The sequence below is a fragment of the Megascapheus bottae genome, chromosome 10, assembly GCF_031878675.1.
Source record: "Megascapheus bottae isolate mThoBot1 chromosome 10, mThoBot2.hap1, whole genome shotgun sequence".
NCBI classification, from domain to species: domain Eukaryota; kingdom Metazoa; phylum Chordata; class Mammalia; order Rodentia; family Geomyidae; genus Megascapheus; species Megascapheus bottae.
In genome coordinates this window covers 18,769,834-18,797,130 of record NC_143518.1, presented here as the reverse complement: position 1 = coordinate 18,797,130, position 27,297 = coordinate 18,769,834, and the positions used below count along the sequence as shown (strand labels likewise).

Here is a 27,297-nt window from a genome sequence, read left to right as displayed (position 1 = left end):
ATTTAAAACTGATGTCACAGCTAATGTACTAAAGTATATCCAAGACCCAGCCATTCTGTTTCGATTTCCTGTGTGCTCATGATAGAGCAGCTCTGACAGTCTTCTTACATGTGGAAGGCTAGTGATGCCCGAGTTTAACTTGGAGAGTATAGAACACAATATTGACTAATTGGTCCAGTAGGACCTGGAGCAGGATCTAAACAGCTCTGGAGGCAAGGAAGCAGGGAAGGAGGGAGGGAGGGAGTGGTCATTAGCCTTCACTTAGGTGGCCTGATACAGATTTAATCAATATTTTTATTTCTCTGGTAAGACTTTAGAACTATTTGGTCCCGACTCTACTGTGCTTCATCCTTCCATGATGCTTTACTTGCAAAATAATAATCAGAATTTCTTTAAGGGCACATGCCAGGAAAACATAAGACCCCAGTGGAGTTTGACTGCATCCACTTACACTTTACAATTGTGCAAAATCGGCCTTTAGCACACAGTGAAGAAAACAATTAAAATCTCACTGGTATCCAGAATCAACATCAGCCACAGTGGGAGCCGTGAGCCTGAGAAATGGATTTGCCTGAGCTGTAAATCATAAACCTGTCACCCTCCAGATCAACATCCCAAGCAAAGAAGGCACCGAGTAGCATAATAGATTCCATATGTCCTTCAGAAGGAAGGCTTAAGAAGGATTAGACTTACAGGTCACCATCCTTCCGTAACAAAAATTTACATATGTGAATAAGAAGTGAAAGTCCTGTCAAAATTTTGCTTCTGATTTCTGCCTAGTGGCCAGATGGTTTATTTATCTCTTGGTGGGCAGGACCAAGGGGACATGATAGGAGCTTGGAAAGTGGATCCTGCTGGGGGAAGCAGCTGGCAGCTCTGTAGTAAGGTAGTCCAGCTAAGAAAGCACATCTCTACGAACTCCTGGCCTTTCCCCTACTGCTTCATGGAAGTGACTTAGGGTTTCTTGTTACACAATACAGTCTAATGTGACTGCAGTCACAATTCTGTGAAAAATTTGCAAAGCTGTTTGAAAAGAATGGGCCAAGTGTGTTTTCATATTTAGCTGGATGACACTGAACATTAATCACTTCTCTGAGTTTTAGTTTCATCTTAAGAATCTGAGAACCCTCAGTGTAATGCAGTGTGTGTAAGCCCCCCTATTATTTTGAACCCATCTCTTCCTCATAGAATCATGAATATCTTAGTGATTTAGATTCAGAACTTTCAGCAGCTGGACCAGTCAGTGGAGGACATACGCTTATTTTTGTCTTGCCTTGCTTCACCTACCTTGATGTAAATATTAGGCATTAGGTAAGTAAAACATTCGGGGCTTGTTTTCCTTCTTAGGCACAACATATATCCCATCCCTAAAACCTTGCCATGGTATTGCAGAAAGCCACATTGGCTCACTGACCCCCAGGGAGGAGGTGTGGAAAGCTAAGTCTTAACATTTGCAAGGTTGCTATTATGCTGCTAAGGAGTCAGAATCCAGAACAGTCTGCAATTTCTTCTTAGGTTTACTGGAAGTAGCAAGGTCAGTCCGTGGCAATGAAAAACTTGGAGAAATGTTGCAAGCCCTATAAATGTTTTAAGAATGAAAATCAAAAGAATAAGAAAATAAACTACCATTCAGGTCAAATGAAATGGTGACTTGGACTAAAAGAATCATCTTTTCTTTCCATTGCTGGAATGAATGTTGTATAGACTCTGAAAGAAAGACAAACAGCCAAGTGGGTGCTCAGGCCCTCATTCCATCCATCATTTGCTGGCATCAAAACTGAGGCACTTTACAAATGGTAGCTTTCAGATACTGGCTCTGTGTGGATACAGATAGATAATGTAGGCCAATTAGACTGCAGCAATATCTGTCAAAACTCTAACCTTTGACCCAGTGAAAATACAATCTAATACCAAACACAGACAACTTGCACATGCATACAGTCATTTAATGCAGCCTTTGCAGACTATAGTGGTTTTTGGCTGGTGCTATGCTAAAGGCCTGATGAGAAAGCCAGTCTTGTCTCTACTAGGAATATTTGAGATTTGTTTTTCTAGTCCTGGGCTTGAGCTCGGGGCCTGAGCACTGTCCTTGGACTTTCTCAAGGCCAGATCTCTACCACTTGAGCCTCAGCACCACTTCTGGCTTTTTTTTTCTTTTTCTATGTATATGGTACTGAGGAATCGAACCTGGGTCTTCGTGTATGCTAAAAAAGCACTCTACCACTAGGCCAAACTCCCAGCCCTGAATATTTGAGATTTTAAAGAAAAAGTAGATTCTAAATCAGTGACTGTTTATAGATAAACTGGGTTGAAAATACTCCTTACTATTGCTATATAAAGCAATTTTCAAACATAATTCGAAAATCTGTTTGACACTTGAGAATAAAATATGATTTTTCACTTGCTTCATTTAGACTTAATTCTTTACTCCAAAATAACATGAATGTTCCATTCTTAATGGACTATGGAAGTTTAAAGTCAAGATTACACCTTCTCCAGTATACACACTAATGTTTGATGCAGTCTACATTGCTCTTAACTTCCTCTTACTCTCCCCCTCAGAGCTTAAAGTCAGAGAGAAAAATTTTGGGAGAAAGAAGTAGTGGTGTTCTTGTTAAGTTCAATAACATACAAATGAAGTTCTTATTAAAACCAGGTTGCATCTTTTTCAGTATATGACATTTCCCGATGAAAAATGTTATTGCAAGCTCAAGCCTTTAGGGGGCATGCTTTTAGAAGTCTGTAAGACTGGTTTTGAATTTTTTGTATTCTTGCCCTGGCTACAAAGGCACTAGGGATAATCACAAATCTGTGCATGAGACATAGCTGGAGGTAGCTTTGACAGTAGCTTTCCTCTCTTGGTTTCATGGTCTCTCAGTGTTCCTGTGTTCATCTGGCTCAGTGAGTTTTTGATGCTACCTGGGAGAGGCTTGTCATGTGATAACCCAGGTGCAGACTAGAAAGCTGAAAAGGAAGTTAAAGATGGTAATTCATAGTAGAACTCATTCCAACACAATTCACACCACAGCAGGATGGACATTGGACTTAGCCTCCCTGTGCTGCATGTAGAGATTTATTTCTGTTCTAGAAGTCAAAATCAGGGAGGGATTAATGCATCTAGATGAAAATAAACTTGTTCTGAATATAAATTTAGCCTTTTGAGTCTAGGTTGGTCTAGCAAATGGGTATCTGGGTATTCAGTAGCACTAACTAGATGATGGACTATGGGAAATTATATGGAGTCAGATGACTAGTCTATCTAATCTGATCAAAATGAAAGGGAGATTGATGCCGAGCAGTAGATGTTCCATGTGAAAATTATGATGTCCTTATAACTTAGAGAGTGGATTAGGATAAATCTAGACCCAGGTTACTCTCTATGTCTCTCCCAGGAGACATTAGGATCTATCATTTTCCTATGGCCTAAAAGTGACTCTAATTAAGTAGAATAGACTTCTGTTTATGGTGAAGAAGAAATTATTGAGAACAGACAGCTTTTTAGTCTGGAATGTGGACAGGTCAGTCCATTTGGAAGTTACTTAAAATGATTTTGGATAACCAGGAAGGGACTTCCTCCCAAGTCTAACGTTTTTAGATTCTTGGAGTTCTTGAATGAGAAGCCCACCTCTGAACTCTTTGGAGGATCCAAAAGGAATTCAGAGTTTTGATATCTGCATGATGCTATTTTTCTAGGTGGAACTGGAACTCTTGGAGGTTAGCAGCAGTTCTCCTTCATGGGCTAGGCACTCAAAAGAGTGTTTATTCTTCAATATCTCTGGAGCTGAGCTTGTCTAAGGCTGTTCCAAGTGAGAAGTGAGGCTGTGGCCAGGTAAATGCTGAATGTACTCGGGTGGGTGGGGTGGGGTTTTTCCTGTTAGGATTAAGGTTGCCCTGCACCAGAGTTAGCTTCAACTTTCTTCAGTTTATCTTTCTTCCAGGTAAAATAGAGCCCGTGATTCTTCAACTAGACAACGCTCTTGCTCCTGTTGGGTTTTTGCATTTTGCTTTCATTCATCCAATTAAAATCTGAGTTTACAGAATTGTGAAACATTTGTGCCCGAGACAGTCATGTGATTTATAGTTTTGTCTTATTTTAAAGCTTTCAAGAGACATAATCACTGAGCATTTTAAATCATAATAAAATTTTCAGGCCTTGAAAATGTACCTTCTTAGAATTTCCTGTATCTTTCTGAAAACATGGGGTTCTTCATAATCTCAGTCTCTGTTTGGTGTAGGTGTCTGTAAGCCTGTCTATATGGGTGTGTGCTTGGCCTGCCATAGTGAATGGAAACCAGGAAAGAAGCCCAGCTGTTCCCTGAGTTTGGCTCTCAGTGCTGAGCAGGAATTGTGGAGCAAAAGGCAGCATTTCTCCAGTGAGGGTCACAAGGGTAGTACAAACTCTGTCTGGATTTTTTTTTTCATTTTAAGATTCTTAAGGACTTTTGCCAAAGAATATCAGTGAGAGGGGAGAAGTACACAAAGTCTGAAGTCCAGTGAGACTAGCTCTTTAAAAAATACCAAGTGGAATCAAGAAGGAATGCTGTCACTTCTTTAATTTTCTACACTCAAAAGTAGACAAGTTGTCCTCAGAGAGCCAGGCTAGCTCCAGACACTATTGTGCAATCTTTCTCAGCATTCCTTTGAAAATGGTTGCCCAATGATTGACATTTATTTCAAAGTACATCCTCATAGTTAATGCTTAGTTCCTTTTTTCTAGAGAACCAACTTATTCTAGTTTTTTTTTTAATTTAGGATTTTTTTAAAAAAGGATGATAGTGCCTATTCTAAAAATTGGAACAATGTAATAGTTTCATATACAGTCTTGGTTTTCAAGATCTGGCAGTATAGCTAGATGCTGGTGGCTTACGCCTATAATCCTAGCTACTCAAGAGGCTGAAGTCTGATGATCGTAATTTAAAGTCAGCCTTGACAGGAAAGTCCATGAAACTCTTATCCCTAAGTAAGTACCCCACCTCCCGAAAATGGAGCTGTGGCTAAAGTGGTAGAACCCTAATTTTAAACATAAAAGCTCAGAAACAGGACTCAGGCCCTGAATTCAAGCTCCAGGACTGGCAAAAATAAATAAATAAAAGCAAAAATAAAAAATAAAACCTGTTAGTTTAGCAGGAAAAAGCAGAGTTAAGCTGTGCAAAGCAAACAACATACATACAAAAAGGTGATTGTTTCTTACAGACTTATATGCCTTGGCCCCAAGTAAGTTGACCTATTCCATTTCACTTTAGGCACAACCAACATTTAGTCAGATATGATATCTCTCCTTTACTGGGACAGATGTTGCTCTTCTAGAAATCTTTGCAGTGGTTTCCTAGGGTTCTGTCTGTTGTCTGTAGGTCTCCAGCCTTCATTTCTCTACAGAAATCCTTGATTTTGATTCAAGCAATGTGATTCTGTTTTAAAAATAAGTAGACTTGGATAGTAGTTTATTGTATCTCCTACAATTGGAAGGTTGTAACTTAGGATCTTTTAAGATCCTTTGATTTGTAGATATCTAAGTAGCAATGTTGATTAAAGAACTCTTATCTTGGAGCCAAGATCTAAGTGCTAAGGAGTAGTGAGCATGTCTGAACACCAGCTTTATGAGCTGTAGCATAGAATTGACCACAGATCAGGAAGTGTTGCATGAACAAAATTCAAATATTACAGGGAGGCCAAGGGAAATACTATGTCATTGTTGGACTTTTGGATAGTGAATACATGATGAGAAATAAGTAAGTACAATAGAGGAAATATCCACCAAAGCAAAGCATTTCACTGTTTGGTTCAGAAGGATAAATCCTTTAGATCTATTGAAAAACTAATCCTGTGAATATTATATTGGGGGAGGCCAGTGGTTTACTTTTTTTTTTTCTTTTTGGCCAGTCCTGGGGCTTGAACTCAGGGCCTGAGCACTGTCCTTGGGTTTTCTCAAGGATAGCACTCTAACATTTGGGCCACAGCATCACTTCTGGCTTTTTTCTATGTATGTGGTACTGAGGAATCGACCCCAGGTCTTCGTGCATGCTAGGCAAGTACTCTTCCACTAGGCCACGATTCCAGTCTCAAGTGTTTTACTTTTTAACTGAAGGCTCAATAGCCTTGTACTCTGTATTAAAATGAGGAAATCAAGATTAAAACAGGTCAAATGGTTTGTTCAGGGCTTACAGGGTGAATTCGTGCTAGTTATACAATTTGAGCTCATGTCTTCTGACTAAATTTTCAATATCCTTTGCAATGATTCTGAACCTTTGAGTAAAACTAAAATATAAAGAGTATTCCCCAGGGATGACTTGAAGATAATAAGAGATAAAGATAAACAAACCTATCTTATCTAAATTAGGTTCTGGCTCCTTAGGAAGAAGAATGAAAAGGGGAGAAGGTAGGATGAAAGAAATAGAAAGACAAATAAGCACGAGAAAAGACCAGAACCGGGCAAATGCCAGTCATATTTAAGATGAGAAGAATCTGAGATGAGTTTGAAAAATAAAAAAATTTCTTCAGGAAGCAGCAACGAAGTTTATGCATTTAAGAACACAAAACAGAGATGCTGCTTTATTAATGCATTTAATGGGTGCTACTGGAGCACAAGAGAAGTCTGGTCTTAATATATAAAGACAAGAAAGAGAAGCTCATTCTAGTAAGTCTCTGGATACAACTCTTACTGGATTATCTCACCCCCCCTTTTTTTCTTTCCAAAAATATTTAAAGAAAAGAGAGAGGAGAAAAAGATAATAATTTATGAGGGATGTCTCATGCTCTATTTATTATCCTAGGAAAGAAAGTCAGATTCAATAAAGTACAGATTGATTTATCAAACCAAGTTCAGCGTGGAGTTAATAAAATAAATACAGACTTGAATGGAATGGAACCTAGTTGCAATTTTAAAGCCATGTTTCAAAAAGATTATTCATGGAAATCATAGATAATTTTTATTGAATGACAAGAACTGACAATAACAATGTCATTGTCAGTATTATTAGATTGCTATTTAACAATTACATTTCCAAGATTAACCTCTTAGAAGCTCCTCACTGACAATGATCATTTAGGTCATTTCTCCCCTCTAAGGCAATGATTATTTTAGAAGGACTATATTATTAAGATTATATTTTATATATATAACATAAACCTTAGTGCTAGTAAATATCCCAAAAAGAATATATACATGTTAAGAGCATACATTTTAAATAAATTCCTTTATTTGAAGAAACACATATTTTCTCATTTCTAATAATCATCTTACAATAGTAATTATGAATTAAACTAGCTATAATTTATAAACTACTGTCAACTTCTTTTTTTGTGGGTCATGGGGCTTGAAGTTGGCCTGGGCACTGTTCCTGAGCTCTTCTGCTCAAGGCTCCTGCCCTACCCTTGAGCCAAGCCCCACTTCCCATTTTCTAGAGGTTAATTGGAGGTAAGAGTCTCAGGTCCTTTTGTGCCTGGGCTGGCTTTCAACATTGATCCTCAGATCTCAGCTCCCAGAGTAGTTGGGATTACAGGTGTGAGCCACCACACCTGAATAGCTTCTTTAATTTATAACTTTTGATTAGACTGATCTTTGAATTTAAACTTATTTAAAAAAACCTCTTCAGCTGTAGTGATGTAAGGATGCTAGGACTTAACGGCAAGGTGATCCCAGAAACCCTTAAAGAGATGTTCTTATTTGAAAGTTGTTTCTTTCCATCAGAGGGGAACATCTTCCTTTTATTTCATCATACTTTTCCCGTTATTATTATTATTATTATTATTATTATTTTATATTTTTGGGGAGCTTGATCTCAGTGTCTGGTACTTGCTCAGTTAGTTTGCTTAGTGAATATTCTACCACTTGGGCTACATCTCTAGCCTGGTAGTTGCTTTTTTAAATTTTATTTATTTATTTTTTATTGTCAGGGTAATGTATAGAGGGGTTACAGCTACATTCTCCAGACAGTAGGTGTATTACTTCTCACACATTGATACTCCTTCTCATGCTTTTGCCCCCATTTCCTGTCTCATGTTTTAATAGAGTCCTACAGACTTTTCTTCTCAGAACTAGTTTTGAACTGTGGTCTTCTGTATATCAGCTTCATGAGTAGCTAGCTTCGCAGGCATGAGGCACTAGCTTCTAAACTTTTCTGATTCAAGCAGTAGTGCCAGTATACAATCTTCTTTTATAACTAGAAAAATTTCTCAAGCAATTTCTATTAGTGTATTGATAGCCCAAGCTGGTCTCAAACACTTGAACCTCTCGCAGCCTCCTGAGTGTTGTGATTACAGACATGCACTACTATGTCTGACATTGTTTTAATTTTTTTGCCAGCCCTGGGCTTGAGCTCAGGGCCTGAGCACTGTCCTTGGACTTTCTCAAGGCTAGAGCTCTACCACTTGAGCCTCAGCACCACTTCCAGCTTTTTTCTATGTATGTGGTACCGAGGAATTGAACCCGGGTCTTTGTGCATGCTAGGCAAGCACTCTACCACTAAGCCAAACTCCCGGCCCTGTTTTAATTTTTGAAAAAAAATCTCGTATCTATGTTCTCTGACCAGATATTTATCTAGGTTTACATTTAGCTTTCTCCCTCCCACCCAACTTCCAACTTAAGGCCCATCTGACCATTCAGAGGCTTAGAATAGTATTTTGTTTTAGATCTCACGTATTTGAGAATGACAGTTCTTTAAAACCGATTTTCAATAGATCTCTAACATGTATGTTTTAGACTCCTTAACTAGAACAGAAGACTCTTGTATCTTTTAAATTTATAATGATTTTATCCTGTCTTGTGAAACTTTGTATGGCCGAGGTTAGTAACATTTGTATGGCTTATGACCCTTGACCATGTGCTTTATAAAGAGAGCTGAGTGTGGCAATACACACCTGTATAGGCAGAGGAAGGAGGATCACAGTCCAAAGCCAGACTTGGCAAAAGTGCATAAGATCCTATCTGAAAAACATGCCAAAGCAAAAGGGGCCTGGAATGTGGCTTAAGTGGTAGATTAGTTTCCTATCAAACATAAGTTCTTAAGTTCTGGTACCCCTGAGTGATTGTACAGATTGCACGCTCTTAAAGGATGTCCTATCAGAGGTTGAGAGGAGTGAGGGATTCTCCCATGATATTTCCCCTCTGGCTACCTATTCCATTCTTACCTAGGTACTCACTAGAGGTGAGCATCCCTCTAGGAGGCGCTGTTGTGTCAGTCAGGGGAGACACTGACACTAGATCTAGTGCAAGGGAAGGAATAGAGGAGGGAGGTTGCATTCCATCAGTGGTGGGGGAGTGGTTGGAATCCAAGGCCTTCTGATCTGATCTAGAAGAGAGAGAGCATGAACTTGAGAACTATAGCTTTCTATTGGGATATTCATGTTACTTAACATTACTGGATTTTATTTTTTTATAGTTATAAAATTTGTTTTCTATTTTGTAGAATTGTGTGTATTTGAGCTTTTTTTAAAAAAATATTCTTTATTGTAATTAATAAAAGGGTTACATGATATTTGCCAGATAGAAGGTGCATTAAAGGGTTTGAACTCAGGGCTTCATACTTTCTAGGTCAAATTCTTAGCCCTCAGCCTAGATTAGAGAATTTAAGGAGAAAAACCAAACAGACAGGTATGCATTGGAGGCTCAAGATATATTGTCATTTTCTGTTAAGAGAAATACTGAAAACTAGTTAAATTTATATAGTTATATATAACTATATATAATATAGTTATATTGTGCCTCAAGTCTCAGAAAGGGGTGGAGAATATCACAATGAGAAAACCGTTGTAAGAACTGGCTTGTCTCTGTGTCCGTCCTGAGTTCCTGAGTGCTTTGAAGCTATTTACAACTCTTCCCAAACAGGGCCAGGAGCCATCTGTGGGAAGTCAGTACACAGTAGAGTTTAGTCTCGAGCACTGAGAATGTGCCAACTTTCACCCACACTCTGGAGATGACAGAGAAGCTGTGGGCAGACAGTAGACTAAGACAGTAGAATAATGTGGGGTCGCTGGGTTACATGAAACATCAGATGCTCCATTGTTTGTTCTGTGATATTGTAATTTGTCTCCTTTCCTGGCTCCATTTCCATGTTCTATGAAGGGCACAGCCCAAACCAATTTGTGTAGTTTCCCCCACTTTGTTTTGATTTATTATTTGTTGTTTACAGAACTATCTCCAATAACAACAGTGAAATTTCCCTTCCTCATGAAACTGGCCTGTTTCCATTTGGTCTGTTTATTTTCATTTCCTTCCCCCCGCCCCTTGGCTTAAAACCTCCACATGACTCTGTTCTGTTTATTTCTTTGCATGGATATACTAGTGTCATTTATGAGTGGGTCTATTCAGAAAATCTTTTTTCATTAATGATATAGATTCTGTTTCCAGATTCCTAATGGGAGCATATTAATTTGTCATGTTTCACAATGGCTTGGGTTATCAGTTTGCGCATTGCTGTGCCCTGCAAAAAGATGGGCTTAACTTCCTTCCCTTCCATAAGGGGCATACAAAGTTCCGAGACAATGAAGTAATTCCTCTGCAGAAAGAGAGAAGACTCAGCTCCAGTCCCCTATCCTCTCATCCTACCCCACTTATTAATTTCACTTCCTATTTACTTTTATTTGGCTAGCAAACCTCGCAATTTGCAAACATTTTCAGTTCCTTAGAGATGTTTCTATGAAAACCATTGTTGTTTATCAATGAGAAAATTCCACAGTAAGGATTTGCTGCTTGGGGTGTATGTCAAATATTAGACTTGGCCATATGAACTATTTGGTTCACTAAGTCAATAAAGTTAAAAGGAGGAAAAAACTTGACGTTTATATCAGTTATTTGAATAGTTTAGTGAAATGGTATGTAATTCATTCTGCTTTCTTACCACTTACTGAATGGACTAGCTAATTTAACATCTATTTCTTACTGAGCACATGACACCATAGCTTGTCTCAGGTTGCTTACAACACTAGAAATGAAAATAGAGTTGGAAGCAAATAATGCAGTAAATTGGGGAGGGCAACACAGTAGGAAGTCCATCCAAGAACAGAGACTACTAGAAGAGATCTTTGTTGTCTCAAAGTAGAGCGAATACATCACCAACAAACTCTTAAAAGGACTGGATGGAGTGAGGATCCATCTGTTTTGTCAGTGTCTGGATCAGAGTAGCTGGAGAGTCAACAGTACTTGCTCCAGATAGGAAAAGGGGGTGGGAGAAAACATAGTCTTAGATGCTACATTGAAGGAGTTAGAATTGTATTCTCTAGTTTTATGTAGGCACGAGTTTATGGAAAAGATTTGCTCTCTATAAAAATTACCCTGAAAAGGCTAGACTCATAAGAGCCTGAATAAAGGCAAGATGACTCTGTACCACAGGATGATGCAGAGCCATTTGAGAGATGATTCGATCCCGAACAAATGAGTGGCATAAGGAAAGATATCAAGGAAATCGATTGTGCAGAATTAGCACCAGTTTGTTTGTTTGTTTGTTTTTTATAATGTATAGAGGGATTACAGTTACATTCCCAGATTTGGCACCAATTTTTAAATCTTGTCTTTCAGCAATGCCAGTGAGCCTCGGGGCCAAGAGAGAAAGATGGCCTGAAAATGTGAGAGCATCTTCCTCTGTGCTGCCATAGTAGTGTTTTTCTTTTGGTGGTGCTGAGGCTTGAACCCAGGCCTTGTAAGTGGTAGGCAAGCACTTTACCACCGAGCTACTCCAGAATCCTTTGCATCTGCTTCCGTCACCTCTCCTGAGGGGCCCAGAGCAAAATGCTGGAGATATATTAGGCAGATGGTACTTCTGCTTTACCTTAAAATGAGTATCACTGTACATGACCAAGGTACTTTGTGTCTTTCCAGAAGCCTGCTTTGAAATATCAGTAATATGTCTTAGAATATGGAAAGTGATGCAAGAAGCAATGCACCTACTACTTGACCAATATAACTGTAACCCACTGTACATTATCCAAACAATAAAATATAAAAAATAAAGAATATAGAAAGTGGCAGTAAGAGTTGGTGTCTGCTGCAGTACTGTATCAGGAGTCTCATTATCCACCAGTGAAGTGTGACAATTACTTTTCCTATCTCTTTTTGTGTATTTTTTTTTTTTACTGGTGTCACACTTTTTTCTTCTACACAGACCCGTAATGCCTCGTGCCTGCTTCTTTCAAGATGGAAGGGAAACCTGTGGGAGAGCCTACTCCAGCGGTGTGTAAAGTCAAACTTTCTACCAAGCTTGAAAACACAGGACACTGGCTGGTGGAAGATCATGCTCGTATCTGGGAAGTTTTAAAGACAGAGGAGGTAAGACAATGCTAAATGACACAGTTGGTGTAAGGTTGGATTTGCTCATACTAGAGACTATTTCCTAGGGTAGCTAGCACCACAGATCAGCAGATCAACACAGCCATGACTGCAGAAGAGTGAGTCAGAAGTTTGTCCCATGGAGACTAATGACCACACAGTGATTCAGGCTGTCAGGACTAAAAACTAGCGATCTGGGGCTAATATGTGATCATATTATATGGTGTGCTTTGGCCTCAGGGATCACCAGTGGCATCGTAGCCAGAGACTCTCCTCCTGCCTTCTTTGTCAAGGCAAAAGATTTTTCTTTCTCAGGACTATTATTATTGAAGTATCATTTTCACTTGTGTAAAATTCTTGTGTTCATGTATGAAGGGAGGGAGAGAGAGAGATAGACAGACAGACACATACACGGAGGCCCTCTTTTTCAGAAGCAATTATAAATCTGAATTTTATTTTAATTATATACTTGAGGTAAATAGTAAGTGATGGTAACATACTGACAAATCATTTTCCTGTAGGCATCACTGGATATTGCGAAAGAGAATGAAGTTGTTAATCTGGGCTTGGGGTGTCCTGACTTTATGGAGCTCATCCTATCTTCTCTGAAACTAGAATAATAACCAAAGTCAAGTCACAAAACAATGCTGGGCAAAAAGTGCAGTGTTAGAGGCATTATAATTCCAGATTTCAAACTTCAAACTCTACTATAGAATAATAATAATAAACAATTAAGTGCTGATACAAGAACAAGCCTGAAAATCATTCTAAATTCTTAGTTTAATGTTTTTAAGACTACTTCTATTTACTCGGGAAAAAAGACAGGATAGAAACCTGTGGATAGGTATCCTTGAGGTAGTGAATTCTCAGGGAGAAATAACTCCACCTCCACCTTGGCACCATATTTCAAGATAGTCAACTTCCCTCATTTTGTCATGGGGGATATAGTTCAACTGAAGTCTGAGGGAATAGCATTTTGGGAGTTCCAATTTTATTTATTGGGGGTTTCCTTTGGCACTCATTCTATTATGTCCCTGGGCTTTGTATATTGTTCTCTGTGTAAGGTAGTAAAGTCTGTGTTGGTTATGGTAACAATGTACTGTGACAAGTATAATATACAACTTAAGATTTTAAAAGAAAGAAAGTATAATTTTCTATCATGGAATACTCCAATTTAGTCATAACTCGTGAGAATGCTCTCTTCTCCATATGATAATTCAAGAACCCAGACCTGGACATCTTCTGTGATTGACTAGCAAGCTGTTTCTACACACACACACACACACACACACACACACACACACACACACGAAGAATAAATACTCAATATTTAATTCTCTTGGGTCAGAAGTGATATGCACCATATCAGTTTGTGTTTTATTACTGAAAACAAGTTCCATCGCCCTACATTGCTGTGAGGGGAGGATGGGCAAATTTGGATGGCAGGTCCAAATTAAATGTTGATGGATAGCTATAAGCACCACACACACACACACACACACACACACACACACACACACATACTACCACCACCACCACCACCCTTACCACCACCACCATGACCACCACCAAGGCTAAATGTTACCTGCTTTGCTGCACAATGATCTCTGAATGAAGCTGACTTAAATGCTTTTCTTCATGGGCTTTTCTTTCACTTATGTTTTGGCTTTCAAGAATTCTTAATTTCTTAGGCTTAATTTCTTGTAGTTTAAGTGGTAGAGTAACTGCCTACCTACTTAGCAAGCATGAGTCCCTGAGTCCAAACTGAAGCACTTCCAAAGCATCAACAAAAACATTACGTTTCTGGCCGTCTTATTTTCAATGTATTGAAAAAGGTGCTTTAATTTTATTTAGCAAGCAGTTTTTAGTGATTTTAGGAGGCAAGTCAATTAAGTTCTTCAGTTCATCAGTATTCATACTGCAAGAAATATGATCTTAAGACTTAAAAATCTAGCCAGGTATCTTTGGTTTATGCCTATAATCCTAGCTAATCAGGAGGATGAGATCTGAGGATCATGGTTCAAAGACTAGGAAGGAAAGTATGTGAGACTGTTTTATTTAACCACCAAAAATGCCAGACCTGGAGATTTGGCTCAAGCTATAGCTTGGGATAGCATCCAAACCCCGATTTCAGAGTTCAAACCCCAGGACGACCCCTCCCCTTCTTTAAGGTCTATGTTTCCAAAAAGAAATGCATCTATTAAAACTTATTTAGTTAAGTGCTGGTGGTTCATACCTTTAATCTTTGCTACTCAATGCACGAAAATCAGTGAGACTCTTGCCTCCAATTAACCAACAAAAAGACAAAAAAGAGCTGGCTCAAGTGGTAGAGTGTTAGCCTTGAGCACAAAAGCTCACTGACAGTGCTTAGGCCCTGAGTCAAGCCTCAGGCCTGGCACACACAAAAAAATGCTTTTACTTGGTTCCAATTATCCAATTAGATAATGTCAGGTTTTATTATTTCAGGTGATATTTAGGTAAGTAGATTTTTATCCATGTTCATTTGCTACTGGCTTTGTGTGAGAATTTAAGTTTTATGGATGCACAAATCAGTGTCAAGTATATTTGAACTTAAAAATTGTTTTCGCTTTTTAAAAGTTGTTATTGTGAAGGTGATGTATAGAGGGGTTACAGTTATATAAGTCAGGTAGTGAGTCCATTTCTTTTTGAACAGTGTCACATCTTCCCTTGTTTTGTCCCAGTTTTTCCCTCCTGACCCACACCCCACAAATAGTATAATTCGTTTTCAACATATGTCTAATGAGTATGACTGCAGCATCTCTTCACCCTTTGTCATTCCATTTCTGTGCTCACTCTTATCCTCCTCAAAATAGATAAACTTACAAACAAAACAAAAGGAAAAGAAAACATAGGTAGCAACAATGAAGAAAACGAAACAAAAACAAAACACAAAATAATAAAAAACCTTTTTTTATTTCTTAGGCTTCATTTCTATAAACATCATTTTATATGAGCAGTGTACATAGCTGTTGAGCCTTTGTGATCCTCTCCCAAGAATATCCTCCTTTGGTCTCACTGTGTGAGTGTCTAGAGTTCTGTATAATTTATCATGCCCAAGCAGGATTTTTTTGGTCTTTTACCATCCAATATGTTTACTTGTAGATTTATAGGCACATGTTAGTTATAAAAAATGAGGGAAATCATGCAACCTATGTTTCTTTGGGTCTGGCTTACTTTGTTTAATATAATTTTTCCAGGTCTTTCTATTTCCTTGTGAATGGTACAATATTCTTTCTGATGGAAGTGTAGAATTCCATTGTGTATACATGCTATAGAGAGATTAAGAATGGCTTTCTTTAAGAGGTGATAATCAAGCACCTTCTAATTCCAATGTGAAAATTAGCCATAATGAAGCACTGATATTCTGAGTTTAGACTATGAAACTTCCAGAAAGCATTTTGTGATATGACAATTTTAACCACAGAAAAACCAGAAATTCTGGTGACAATAGGGAATAAGAAGACATAAAGTGGATATATTGAAGCTGAAGACACTTGCCTACCATAGGGTTGAACTCAAAGCTTATCTGTGTTTTATGGACTATATTGTAGATTTTAAAGTGTCCTGTATATTTCAATGCTTTCATATCTCTTAAACCCTTCTAGCTGATTCCTAAGCACCTGTGGCTTTCCTAGATGGCCCTATGTGGTATGCTCTGCCTCTTTTCTCTGTAAATATGGAAAACTCAGTTTTCCAGATCCCCTCTTGTCTCATCTGATGACCACACATGAGTCCTTCATAGAAGAACACAAGCAACAGCTTACGGTACACTCTAATTAATCACTGAAAACTTTAATTTCTAAGGAGGTAGTAGAATTTCAGTGAATGTTTGAAAATATCCAAGGTCAAAACTGTCAGATTATCCAATGTTGTACCCCATCAATAAGTGGGTTTGTGGACCACAGCCTCAATATAGAGACAGAGCTATGAAGAACTTAGCAGAACTTAGCATTTAAGTAGGATGAAGTTAAGGTCCAGTCTTCATGAAATACTGAAATGCTCATATGCAGTCCCTAAAATCTATATGTTGAAATGCTAATCCCCAAATGTGATGGTATGCAGAAGTTGGGCCTCTTGAAAGTAATTAGATTGTGAGGGTGAACAGGACTAATGCTCTTATAAAAAAAGAGATGACAGGCTAACTACCATTGTTTCATGCCTGTAAAGCTAACTATTGAATAGGCTGAAATCTGAGGATCATGGTCCAGTCAGCCTGGGCAAGAAAATCCATGAGGCACTTATCTCCAATCAAATAGCAAAAGCTGGAAGTGGAGCTGTGGCTCAAGTGGTAGATCATTATCCTTGAGCACAAAAGCTCAGTATCAGTGCCCAGGCCCTGAGTTCAAGCACCAGGACTGGAACCAACCAATCAACCAACCAACCAATCAACCAAACAACCAAACAACAACAACAAATGAGCCAGGAGATTTCTCTAGTTTCTTCTGTCACACAAGGATATAGCAGCAAATTGGCTACCTACTCCCTAGGAAAGGGCTTTCTCTGAAACCTTACCATGGTGGTGCCTTGATCTTGGTACAATCAGCCTCCAGAACGGTGGTTTATAAGCCTTCCCAATGTTAAGTTCTATGTTATAGCTGCCTAAACTGCCTGAGAAAGATGCTATGTGAGATATCTGAAATGGAAACTCAGTTACTAAAATAGGGCCAACAATCTGGGGGAGGGACAAAGGGGATGGCAGTGAGTATGGTGGTGTTCGTTCACAGAGCCATGCTCTGACAAGATTGGTACCAGCTCCTGAGATGTGGTTGCAGCACTAGCCAGGTCTAGTTGGAGTCTGGCTGGGGAAGCAAGTGTGGAATCAGATTGATTTAAACAAATTTGGTAGAAAGTTTTAGGAGGCATTAAGAATATAGAACTGAAGAGAGACAAAGTTGAAGTTTAGTTTCTCTGTCACTTGATGGTTTTATGTCTTTGGGCATGTTCCTTAATCTCAGTTTAAAAAATTCCTATGAATAAAATGAAAATGTTCCTATGGCCATGATAGTTCAATATATAGATGAATATTAAAGTGCCAGGCACAGTTTTGAACATAAAAAAGGTTCCAAGAAATTATATTTTCTTCCATCCTTTATAGATCCTAATTGAATATTATTCAATCTCAACATTCATTTCTCACTACTGATAATATGCCCACTTTACTCATCCCAGAAATAAACCTTCAAAGCATTTTTTAGGTATTAATAACTTCCTAGGAAGTGCATTTCTATCCCTTTGCCTCATATGAAAATTTTGGCATCCAGAAAAAGAAACTCATTTGCACTCTGTAAAGAAAAACCTCTAGATCATCATCAAACCACAGCCTTTAAGTTCAACAAAGATCTGGCTCTTCAGAATTTAGTATAATGCGTTCCCACTGCTTATCCAAATTGTCATCCAACTTTTAGAAGTTCTCTTCTTGTCCCTCAGATGAGTATGATTTAATTTCCAAAGCATTCATGATGAACACATTACGGTTTTCTCCTCCAAGAATGTGATGTTACTATGTGGGGCCCTGTTCCAGAGCTGAATAGAGAGGAAGAGGTCATTCAACCAGTCGTATTCAGGCATTTACTACTTTTCTTTTATACAGAGAACATCTCTGTTCCATAGCCACAGAGATTTTTGCTTATTTTGGTGGCCCGCTCACAAATGCAAAGCATTGAACAGAGGCAAGTCCAGGGCTTAGTGTATGAATGCAAATGCATCTACAGTATAAAAAATAAATAAATGGCATCAGATGAATATCCTTTGTGCCCAGACAGGACACTATTTTGATAGCTACTACAATAAAAAATGTGACCATTAAATCATGAAAATTATTCTCTTATCATCCATCAAATATTTATTTCAATCCATATCCACTAGTATTCCAATATTTGGGCTCTGTAAGTGAAGTAAATTTAAGACTGATGGACATAGTCTCATGGATAGACAGTCTAGTGAGAGAGAAAAAAATAACCATCATGGAAGAATAATAATTCCTAGTGTGTCATTCAGTAGCATAGTGAGGACAGAGGAAAGAGAAGCAAGCGTGAGATACAATAGTTGGGAAGCATTCTAGGCCATTCAGGACGCACAGTAGTAACTCTCAAAATCACATCTGGCCAATCATGACCTCACCCTAAACTCATCACTTACCCTCCAATAGCCACAGAACAGTGTCTAAACTTTTGAATGAGGCACATTATACTTGTCATTATTTAGTCACTCTCATCTTTACTTCTTGTCATTCTTCTTCTATGGTAGATGCTCCAAACTCAAGAGCATCCTTGATTAACACTCTCGTTTGCATAGTTTTCCCTCCTCCAGGGAAAACTATGAGTGTTTGTTCTGAGTCTCCACCTAAAATTCTGTTTGCTAGGCTGTTTCTACTGTTCCCTTAAGAATGAACTCATGTGTGACTTGCAGGAAAGCTGGCTTTCCATGCATCAGCCTGTTCATACTCGTGCCCATGCTGAACCACACACTATGTGTATTCTCAAAACTCTGGGGACACGATCACTGCAGCACCCATCATGCCATATCACTTTTGTCACTTGTCTTCCATCCCTCTGGTCATTTTAAAAGATAGGTATCATTGAAATATATACCTCAAATCTTCTCCATTACTGTAGTCTTTATTTTTAGCTTGTTAACTATGTTCTTTGCAGTACAGAAACTTCTTAGTTTGATGTAATCCCATTTGTCAATTCTCATCAATTTACTGAAGCTTTACTCAGAAAAGTTCCTGCCTGGGCCAAGAAGTTCAAATGCTTCTACTCCGCATTTCTGTATTCGTTTCAAAGTCTCAGGTCTTAGACTGAAGTCTTTGATCCATTTTGAACTGATATTAGTACAGGGTGAAGACAGAGATCCAGTCTTGCTGTTTTTGTTGTCCAAACACCTGGTTAGCATGCATGCTCATCCTTCATATTCCAGGGGTCTTCCTTGATCTTCCATGACTCTATTGTGAAATGGGTGTTGACATATGGCTGTAATGCCAGCACTCGGGAGTCAGGGCAGCAGGAAGTAGAGTTCAGGGCCAGCTGGACTGCATATGGAGACCCGGCCTCAGAAAACTTAAAACAAACAAACTCAAAAAAGACCACATTGTATTCTCTTATCATGCCTTTCCTCCTTCTCTCTTTCCTTTTTTCCTTCCTTCTCCACCCCCCCTAGACTCGACCATTTCCTTTATGTCTATTTATCACATTGTTAGATTTTGTTTTAGATTCTTTTCCAGTAGATTATGAATTCCTAATCAAAAGAACTGTGAATGCCACATCACTTTTTTAATTCCAGGGACAGACATTCAAATCATGTAGTCCCAAGGCAATGGCCTGGTAAGCCAGGCACAGGATTTGGTGAGCACTGCCTGCCTTGTGCGTATGAGCAGGACCACTGAAGCCCTGTGCCTGCAGATTCCGTTTCAATTTGTTGTGTCTCAGCTGGAATCACAAGAGATGGATCGATAAACCAGGATGCAATTTATTACCTTGCAGTAATTATAGTAGTCGAGCAACTGGAAGTTATTGTTGCGATGTTGAGATGTTTGTGGAATGAATGAACAAAGAATAGTTAGGCAAACAGTTCTCTCTGTGTGTTTATGTTTTACCCAGAGAGGAGCTCCCAAGCAACAGGAATTTCCATTTCTTAGGATTACAGGTGTTTTCTCACACTATAACAGATCCAAGGCTCAGAAGCATGTGTTTCATTGTGTGGTTTATATTTGCTAATAACAGGAAGCCTTACAATTGTACTGAATTTCTGAGAGCCATCCACTAGGTACACAGTGACAAGGGGAAGGCAAATAGCCCGGATGGGGAGGCAAATAGCCTGATAAAGAATCCCCAGGAAGCCAAATGGTCCTCCCACTCTTCTCTCCCTTTATGGAGAGGCCATTCTTACAAACCAACTCATTGTTGTCTGAAAATGCTCATTCTAAGTGGGGGTAAGTGCATGGCAAGAATAAATCTGAATTGTTTCAAAGTAAACATGTTGATCAAGGAAATGAAAACATGGCAAACAAAGAGTCTTGTAACATCGTGAAGGAAGCATCCTGCTTTATCACTGTGGGAGGAGAAATTATTTTTAAGGCAGAATGGAGGATGGCGGGGCTGTGGGAACACAAAGAAAACTAGGATTTCAAGTGGGTGTCCTGAAGTGTTACAGTTTTCCTAAGAGAAGTTCCAATTGCTGGCAGGCCTGTCACAAAGAAAGCAATTCCCAACACTCAGAAGTTAGTAGAAGTACAACAAGGGCTCTGTTGCAAAGCACACAGGCAAGGATAAGTAAGCCCGAGCTAACAGGGAGGAGGGTGCCATCCCTTTTCTCCAGCGGGGGTGGGGGAAAGGGGGAGGAGAGGAGGGGGAAACAAGGTGAAGAGAGGCTTAACTATACCAGACCTGCATGCCAGGGCTAGCTAGCTACACAGATGCTGCCAGAAAATAGAACTTGAGCCAAGACTTGAGAGGTCAGGGGAGGAAAGAACTAAATTATTCAACCCCAGGTTTCATAGTTTCTTGTTTTATTGAGAAAACAAAACTTTGGGGGCTCTGAAGTAATCATAAGGAGCAGCCAAAATTTAAATACTTGTCTTTCAAAAGTTGCTCATACCACCAGCACAAAGTCATAGTCATTATAGGACCAGGGCAAAAAAATATCCTGGGCCATCTAGTCTGAATGCAGCCTGTCACTTCATCGGCAGCCAGTAGGGGGTCAGTTCAGCCTTTTAATGGTATTTTTGCAATTTGCCTTGATGGCTGTGTGTTTCTTTGCAGGGGAGAAACTTCTATGGCAGCTGTATCACCTCTCCAATTTCTTGTTCCTCAGCCAAATTAAGGAGAATGCCCGTGAAGACAGTGCCCTGGTTAAGTTAATTTTCTGCACATTTATGAGAGTTAGCAACACACAACTCGTAGTAGGCACTTAATTTGTGTTTGCTAAATGAATGGATGAATAACATATGTGAAAACACATTTTCTGGCTCAAAAAGTTCACATTCCTTCCAAGCATGGATAGAATTTGAGGATGTGAGCAATAAAGAGGAAAGCACCAAGGATTTTGGTTTACATAGAATGGGGTTGCCCATCATTCTGACATTTGCAGTGTATAGTACTTAAAGCAGGAGTTAATCTTCTAATCAGTTTACTAATGCCATTACAGGAGGGTTGAAACCGCTGTGTAGGAACTATATACTACATTACACAATGGCTGGCACAAAGGACATATTTAACAATGTGTTTTCCATTTTCCTCCACTGAGGAAACTCATATTTACTAAGCTGAAATAATATGAAAAACTCCAGGTGGTGGTAATAAGAACATGATTCTATATGTTCATGCTCTTCTGTGTGTTTTTTTACATTCCTAAAATTTAAACTCATATAAACACAAAAAAGGATCAAATAAAATGATAGCTATCATGAAATAGAGGAAATATCTAAAGTAAATTAAGAGCTGGCCAAGTAAATGTCGACTAGCAAATTGAATCATTTACTTGGCTTGCATGTTTGTTAAGTAAGTGCTATGACTAGGAGTCAGACTTAGTCTGGGAACTTAGTGATCAGCGAGAATACAGAGTTTTAGAAAGCACCATGCAGATGATTAGAAGAATTAAAATGAAATACAGGTAGTAAGGGATGTTATGAAGAACTGCGAGTAACTAGAGATGTTGAAGAGTGAAATATGGAAAGGGATAGAGGTAAGGAGAGTGTACATAGCAGAGAAAGCATATGCAGAGACATTGAGCCTGGAAGGAACAGAGAATGGGGAGCGGCCAATACAGACAAGTAATGAGGTTTGATGTAGAAGTGGGGGAATGTAGGGAGAGACAGTGCTTGAAGCAGGGGTTGCGTCATCAAGGGCTTCTTTGAGAGATTTTGTCCACCAGAACACCATCTGATGCTGTTGGTGAGATTTCTCTGTACCCATGTCGTTCATGCTGTGAAACCCACAATTCAGTGTTTAGTGTCTGTAGAAAACTTTTCTGGGGAGCTTACAATCACATTGCTGCTGTTTTTTGAATCAAACTATTTCAAGTAAATAAAATGATTGTACAACTTCTATCTCCCACACGTGTTCAACCTGTGAACTTTCATTCGTGGGTCGAAGCTGTCCTGAGCTGAATGAAGTACACCTGGTCCACCTGTCATCCATGGGTGATGCTGCTGGGGGCTTGTCTGATGTATTTTGGGAACTTGGAAACCATCTCGAAGACAACTTTGGGAAACTCATGAGCTTTGTAATAAAAGTTAAAGTCATCCTTTCTTTGTCTTAGGCTGCTGATTGTCCCCTTGAGTTAGGTGGATCATGTTTGCATCCTAGATCTTGACATTAGCCAGCACTTTTGGAACTAGTAAATAATTTTGTAATTGGGAAGGTTTCTTTTTCTTTAAAAGGAAATCAGTGGGCTCTGTCCATTCTCTCCCAGAGTTGGGATGGGACCCTCTGCTACAAAGAGAGACAGTAGCCCTTTAATGATAGGCATTCGCAATATCTGATCACGTTTCAAACACAAGACCATTACACATGGTTTCATAATGGAAAAGAAACAAGCCAGATAATTCAGTCTACACAAACCATCTGCTGACCTTGCCTGTGACTCCCTCAGAAGGAGCTGACAAACACCGATGGTCTGAGATTGTGATTTACAGAATAACGTCATTGCTAACTGTAGCCACATAGATATTATTATTTTTGTTTTACAATTGTGTAAGAGTTTCAATGAATCCCAGCCTTGCAAATTCTGGTAACATGACAAAGTTCCCGGTCATTTTCTTCTAATTTAGGAGTCTGCTTTTTGTTATGTTGGCCAGTTTTCTCCCCACTGGTATGACAAAATACCTGCAAGAAACAACTTAAGAGAGATTTTATTTTGCTCCTCGTCTCAGAGGTTTCAGCCTATCATGGTGGCAAGGGTGTGGTTGAGGGTCTCATATCCCGGTCACCAGGCTTGAGGGAGGGAGAAGGAGGGGAGGAGGGAGAGTCCTTCTTTTCCCATTTTTGTAGTATCCATAACCCCGGCCTATGGGGTTGTGCCACTTGTATTCAGGGCATGTCTTCTCCATGGAAATGTCCTCACTCAGAGGTGTGCTTGACTCGTCCAGGCGTCTCTTAATCCGACCATACTGAGAATACTAACCATCACAAGTATTGTGAAGTTCTTTTTGTGGATAATTTTCCCTTTCTCTACTCTGTTCTTTGGCCTGCCCCTTTCCCCTGTTCCCTGTTTAATATTAATAAACTTAACATTTGACTTGAAAATGGGATATTTGAAGGAATGGATCATTTTTTATAGCATGTTTAATGTGTCCAAAAAAAAGCATATAGTTACAACTCTGGATAGTCTTTTCCTTTCCTCCAGTTTTTATTTGCTCTTATTTAATGTATTCAGTAGTTCAAAACAGGATCTATTTTTTCTGGGCTGTGTACCCCCCCATTGGTGGTGACTTTTAGATGTATTTGTGGAATGTTGTTCTCAGAGAAAGATCTAAGGAGACCCTTTTATAAATGTAGGCTAACCAACCCAAGGCACAGCTGGTGCAAATCAGTACAAGGCAGCTTAGAGTTATTGGCAGAGCTTGTGTTTGGAATTTTGTAGAAAAGAAGAAAGGGAGCCCTGTATTATAGGCTATGGGAGAAAGGAAAAGCCAGGGAAGGAGAAGAGGGGATATCAAAGATAAGCAAGAAAGGAAAGACGTTCACAAAGTAAGGCTTTTCCTAGTGATTTCATGAGCATCTGGTAAGGGGAGAAACCGGAGACTATGCAAAGCTTTAGAAGTTCAGTAAAACAACAGATTTTCCAGATTTGAGAGGTTAGAGACCCCTTATTTTAGACAGTGTGTTCTTGTCTTTTATGAAATAACGAGGGACCTGGGAAGTAGCTTGAGAACTGGGACCATTACTGAAAGAAGTTAGGAACCAGGAAAGAGTATGAATTCATACTCAATATTAAACATATATTCAATCATATATTTCAATCATATATATATATATCCGATCACATATTTCAGGTTGGGGTTCAAGGTATGCATGATCTCTCTTACTACGAGGACAAACATGGCTAAATAATAATTACCAAAATAGGCTGTGTTTAGAGATTTAACAGAATTCCAAGAGGTCTGGATTCAGTGCTCCTCTGAAGGCTAATGAGCAGAGCTTAAGTGGACAGAATTATGTTTTTGCAGTTCTTGGCCCCATAGCCTCCCTTCAGACTTCTTCTTCTCCAAGAGGTCAGGCCCTTATTTTCTCGGGTCAGTGACCAAAATTGTTGATTCTTCTGTGTAGCATTGCAAAATGTTTCTGATTCTCTTGAGGTCAAAGAAATTGCATCCACAAATGTATATCCATTTTAAGACATGTGATATCATGTTCCCAATGTCACATCATTAGGTGATATATCCCCAAAGTTACTTCTGGGTCAAGGGGAGAGTATGAAATAGCCCCCAAGGTCAATTCCAGTCTTTGTATGTGTTTCAGATAATTGACTTGTGGTGTCTGAAGACATCTTTTGTGGTATAACAAGGAGCTGGGGTATCTTAGTTGTAGAGTACCTACAAAAATAACAGCACAAATATGAGGAAAACACTGCTTGTAAAGTTGTGGAAGATTTTTTTTTTAAATGAATAATGCTTAAGCACCATTGTTAGGTGCCTGCAAAGTGAAAAGTATTTTATACATAGTGCATAGGTAAAAGAATACATTTTGTGAAGGAGGAACTGGATTAGTTTGAAGATCTATTTAATTATTGTGAGAAAATACTTAATTAGCATAACATTTTTCTGTGAGCCAACTGTGATTCAGGGTAGTTTCTGTATGAACGATTTACATATAAAAGACATGATTTGATTCAGCACATCTCTATTCCAGTTTTTCATTGGGGGAATACTTGTAAACAACTAGAACATTCTTCATGTGTGATATGAATTAAGTTTCCTCAAGGTAAAAAGTGGGTTCAAATGTGTTAGCCTTCTTAAGAATTGGGCTGTCCTATAGACCCTACTATTTTCTATCTGACCACCAAGCTAGCAGTAGTACAAATCTTTGAAATATTCTTGGTGGGATGCCTCATCTCTTGGGACGAGCAAGCAGGTGATGTAATTTTAATGTCTCTAATATGCTTTGTGTCATTTTCGAAGAGCATGATAAATGTGAAGTAATAATACGTCACTTCTACTTTGGATCAATCCCTCTTGTCATCAGAGGCATCTAGTTTTGAAACAGCTGTTTGGGTGGAGGGATACAGGATATGACTATGAAGCAGATCAAAGCTAATTGCCTCTTAGGATAAGCAAGCTCATGACCTTAGCTTCTTTATCCCCAAGTGGTAACTAGCTGAAGTAACATGCCCTAAGGGAAGGCCCACTTCACTGAAGAAGCTTCAGCATTTAGAAATGATCCAACCAGGCTTAAATTTTTGCTGACCTCCCTTTTTCTACCTTAGAATGAGTGCTTGATGAGTGAGAAAGGAGAGATGCTGTGCTAATTATGAGATTAGCCTTTCTAGGACCAACGTTAAGTAGAAAAAGAAAGTTAAGCCCATGCCTGTTTTATTGAATTTCTTATCCAGGTGAATGTACCTGATTAATGTTAATGACCTATTTCCATCATAAAAATCCACCGAGGGGGCCAGGAGTTTGGCCTTGTGGTACAATGCTTGCCTAGCATGCACGAAGACCTGGGTTTGTACCACATACATAGAAAAAAGCCTGAAGTGGTGCTGAGGCTCAAGTGGTAGAGCTCTAGCCTTGAGAAAATCCAAAAAGTCACCGAGGTAGGTTTGGGACAAATGTGGCTTTTTATGATGGAAAAAGAGAAAGGAAGAAGGAGATAGAGGGGGAAAAAAGGAAACAGCTCAATTTCACAAGATGAATCATGGGCTATGAAGGAAACTAAGTCATGCTCACACTGTCAAGTGCCTGCTTAGTACCCTATGCCTGCTCATTTCTGAAGTATGGGCAATCACATCTGTCCCCTGCCCTGACTATCTTAGAGAAATTCAGTGTGTCACATGCCAAAATGGTGTGACAGTCGAATTTTCAGTGCAGTGGACTTTCAGTCAGATTCTTGCCTCACATTTCCATAGTATAAGGATAAGTAATTGTATAAAGACATACTGAGTCTGGCATTGAAATGGCCACAAAATAGCATGAAATGGCTGTAGCTCAGAACTTTTCCAAGCCCCAAAGACAGAAGCAGTTGTGCTGGAGGGATTGGACAATGCCCTTTGTATTTTTAAGGCAAGGGCTAGTGACTTATCAAAGTAACACTTTCAAATTTAAGTAATTTAACAAATTAAATTCAATGAAAACCCAGATGAAGCAATTATTACTCTTCTTCTTTTCACTTCCTCCTCCTTTTAACACACAGTTAACATTTTTAAAAAAATTTTTGCAGAGGTCAATTTCTTCCTCTACGTAGATTGGAATACTTCCTCTTTAGCTTAGTGGCATCAGTGTTAGAGATGTTTTCTGCTAGAATCCCTCTTCCGTCTTTGTCCACACATCCATTGCTATGAAACCTATTAAAATAATAATGAAATCTTTATCAGGATTTTTAATTACTCAGGAGTACAAATAAATTTTAATTAGTTCTTTGTCTTTCTGCCAAATATATCAACCCTGTTAAACTGTGTCTCCACCTTATCTCAAGCCTCTTTACTCAAAACTAACCATTGCTATCCACTATTTGCGATTTGTTCCAGAGGACAAAAAGTTTGCAAGTTCTTGAGTGTATATATATATATATTTTCTTTTTTTCATATATTTTTATTGTAATTAATAGAAGGTTTACATTATATTCACTAGATAAAAGGTACATTGTTTCACATACATTGATACTCTCTCATGTCTTGGTACCCATTTCCCTCCCCCCACCCCCCCCCTCCTCTTGTTTTCCTCCCTTATCCAACTTCAAATAACCAAATACGCATATATACAATATATCAGATAATCAGGTGAAATACTGTAACAATATGAGATAACCAAGGGACAACAAAAGAGATGAGAGATAACATAGTACATTAAGGACAACAATCAC

At 38.9% G+C, this 27,297-nt stretch overlaps 1 protein-coding gene across 3 annotated transcripts in view; it reads left to right on the top strand.

Moving 5' to 3' along the window:
- Rgl1 (ral guanine nucleotide dissociation stimulator like 1) overlaps window positions 1-27,297 on the top strand; it is a 225,506-nt gene that overhangs the window by 58,600 nt on the left and 139,609 nt on the right. For all 3 annotated transcript variants that reach the window (XM_090340261.1, XM_090340263.1, XM_090340262.1), the window contains exon 2: window positions 12,096-12,259. In XM_090340261.1, the coding sequence (XP_090196387.1) occupies window positions 12,128-12,259 (132 nt within the window). In that variant the 5' untranslated portion in view covers window positions 12,096-12,127. The remainder of the gene's footprint in view (window positions 1-12,095; window positions 12,260-27,297) is intronic.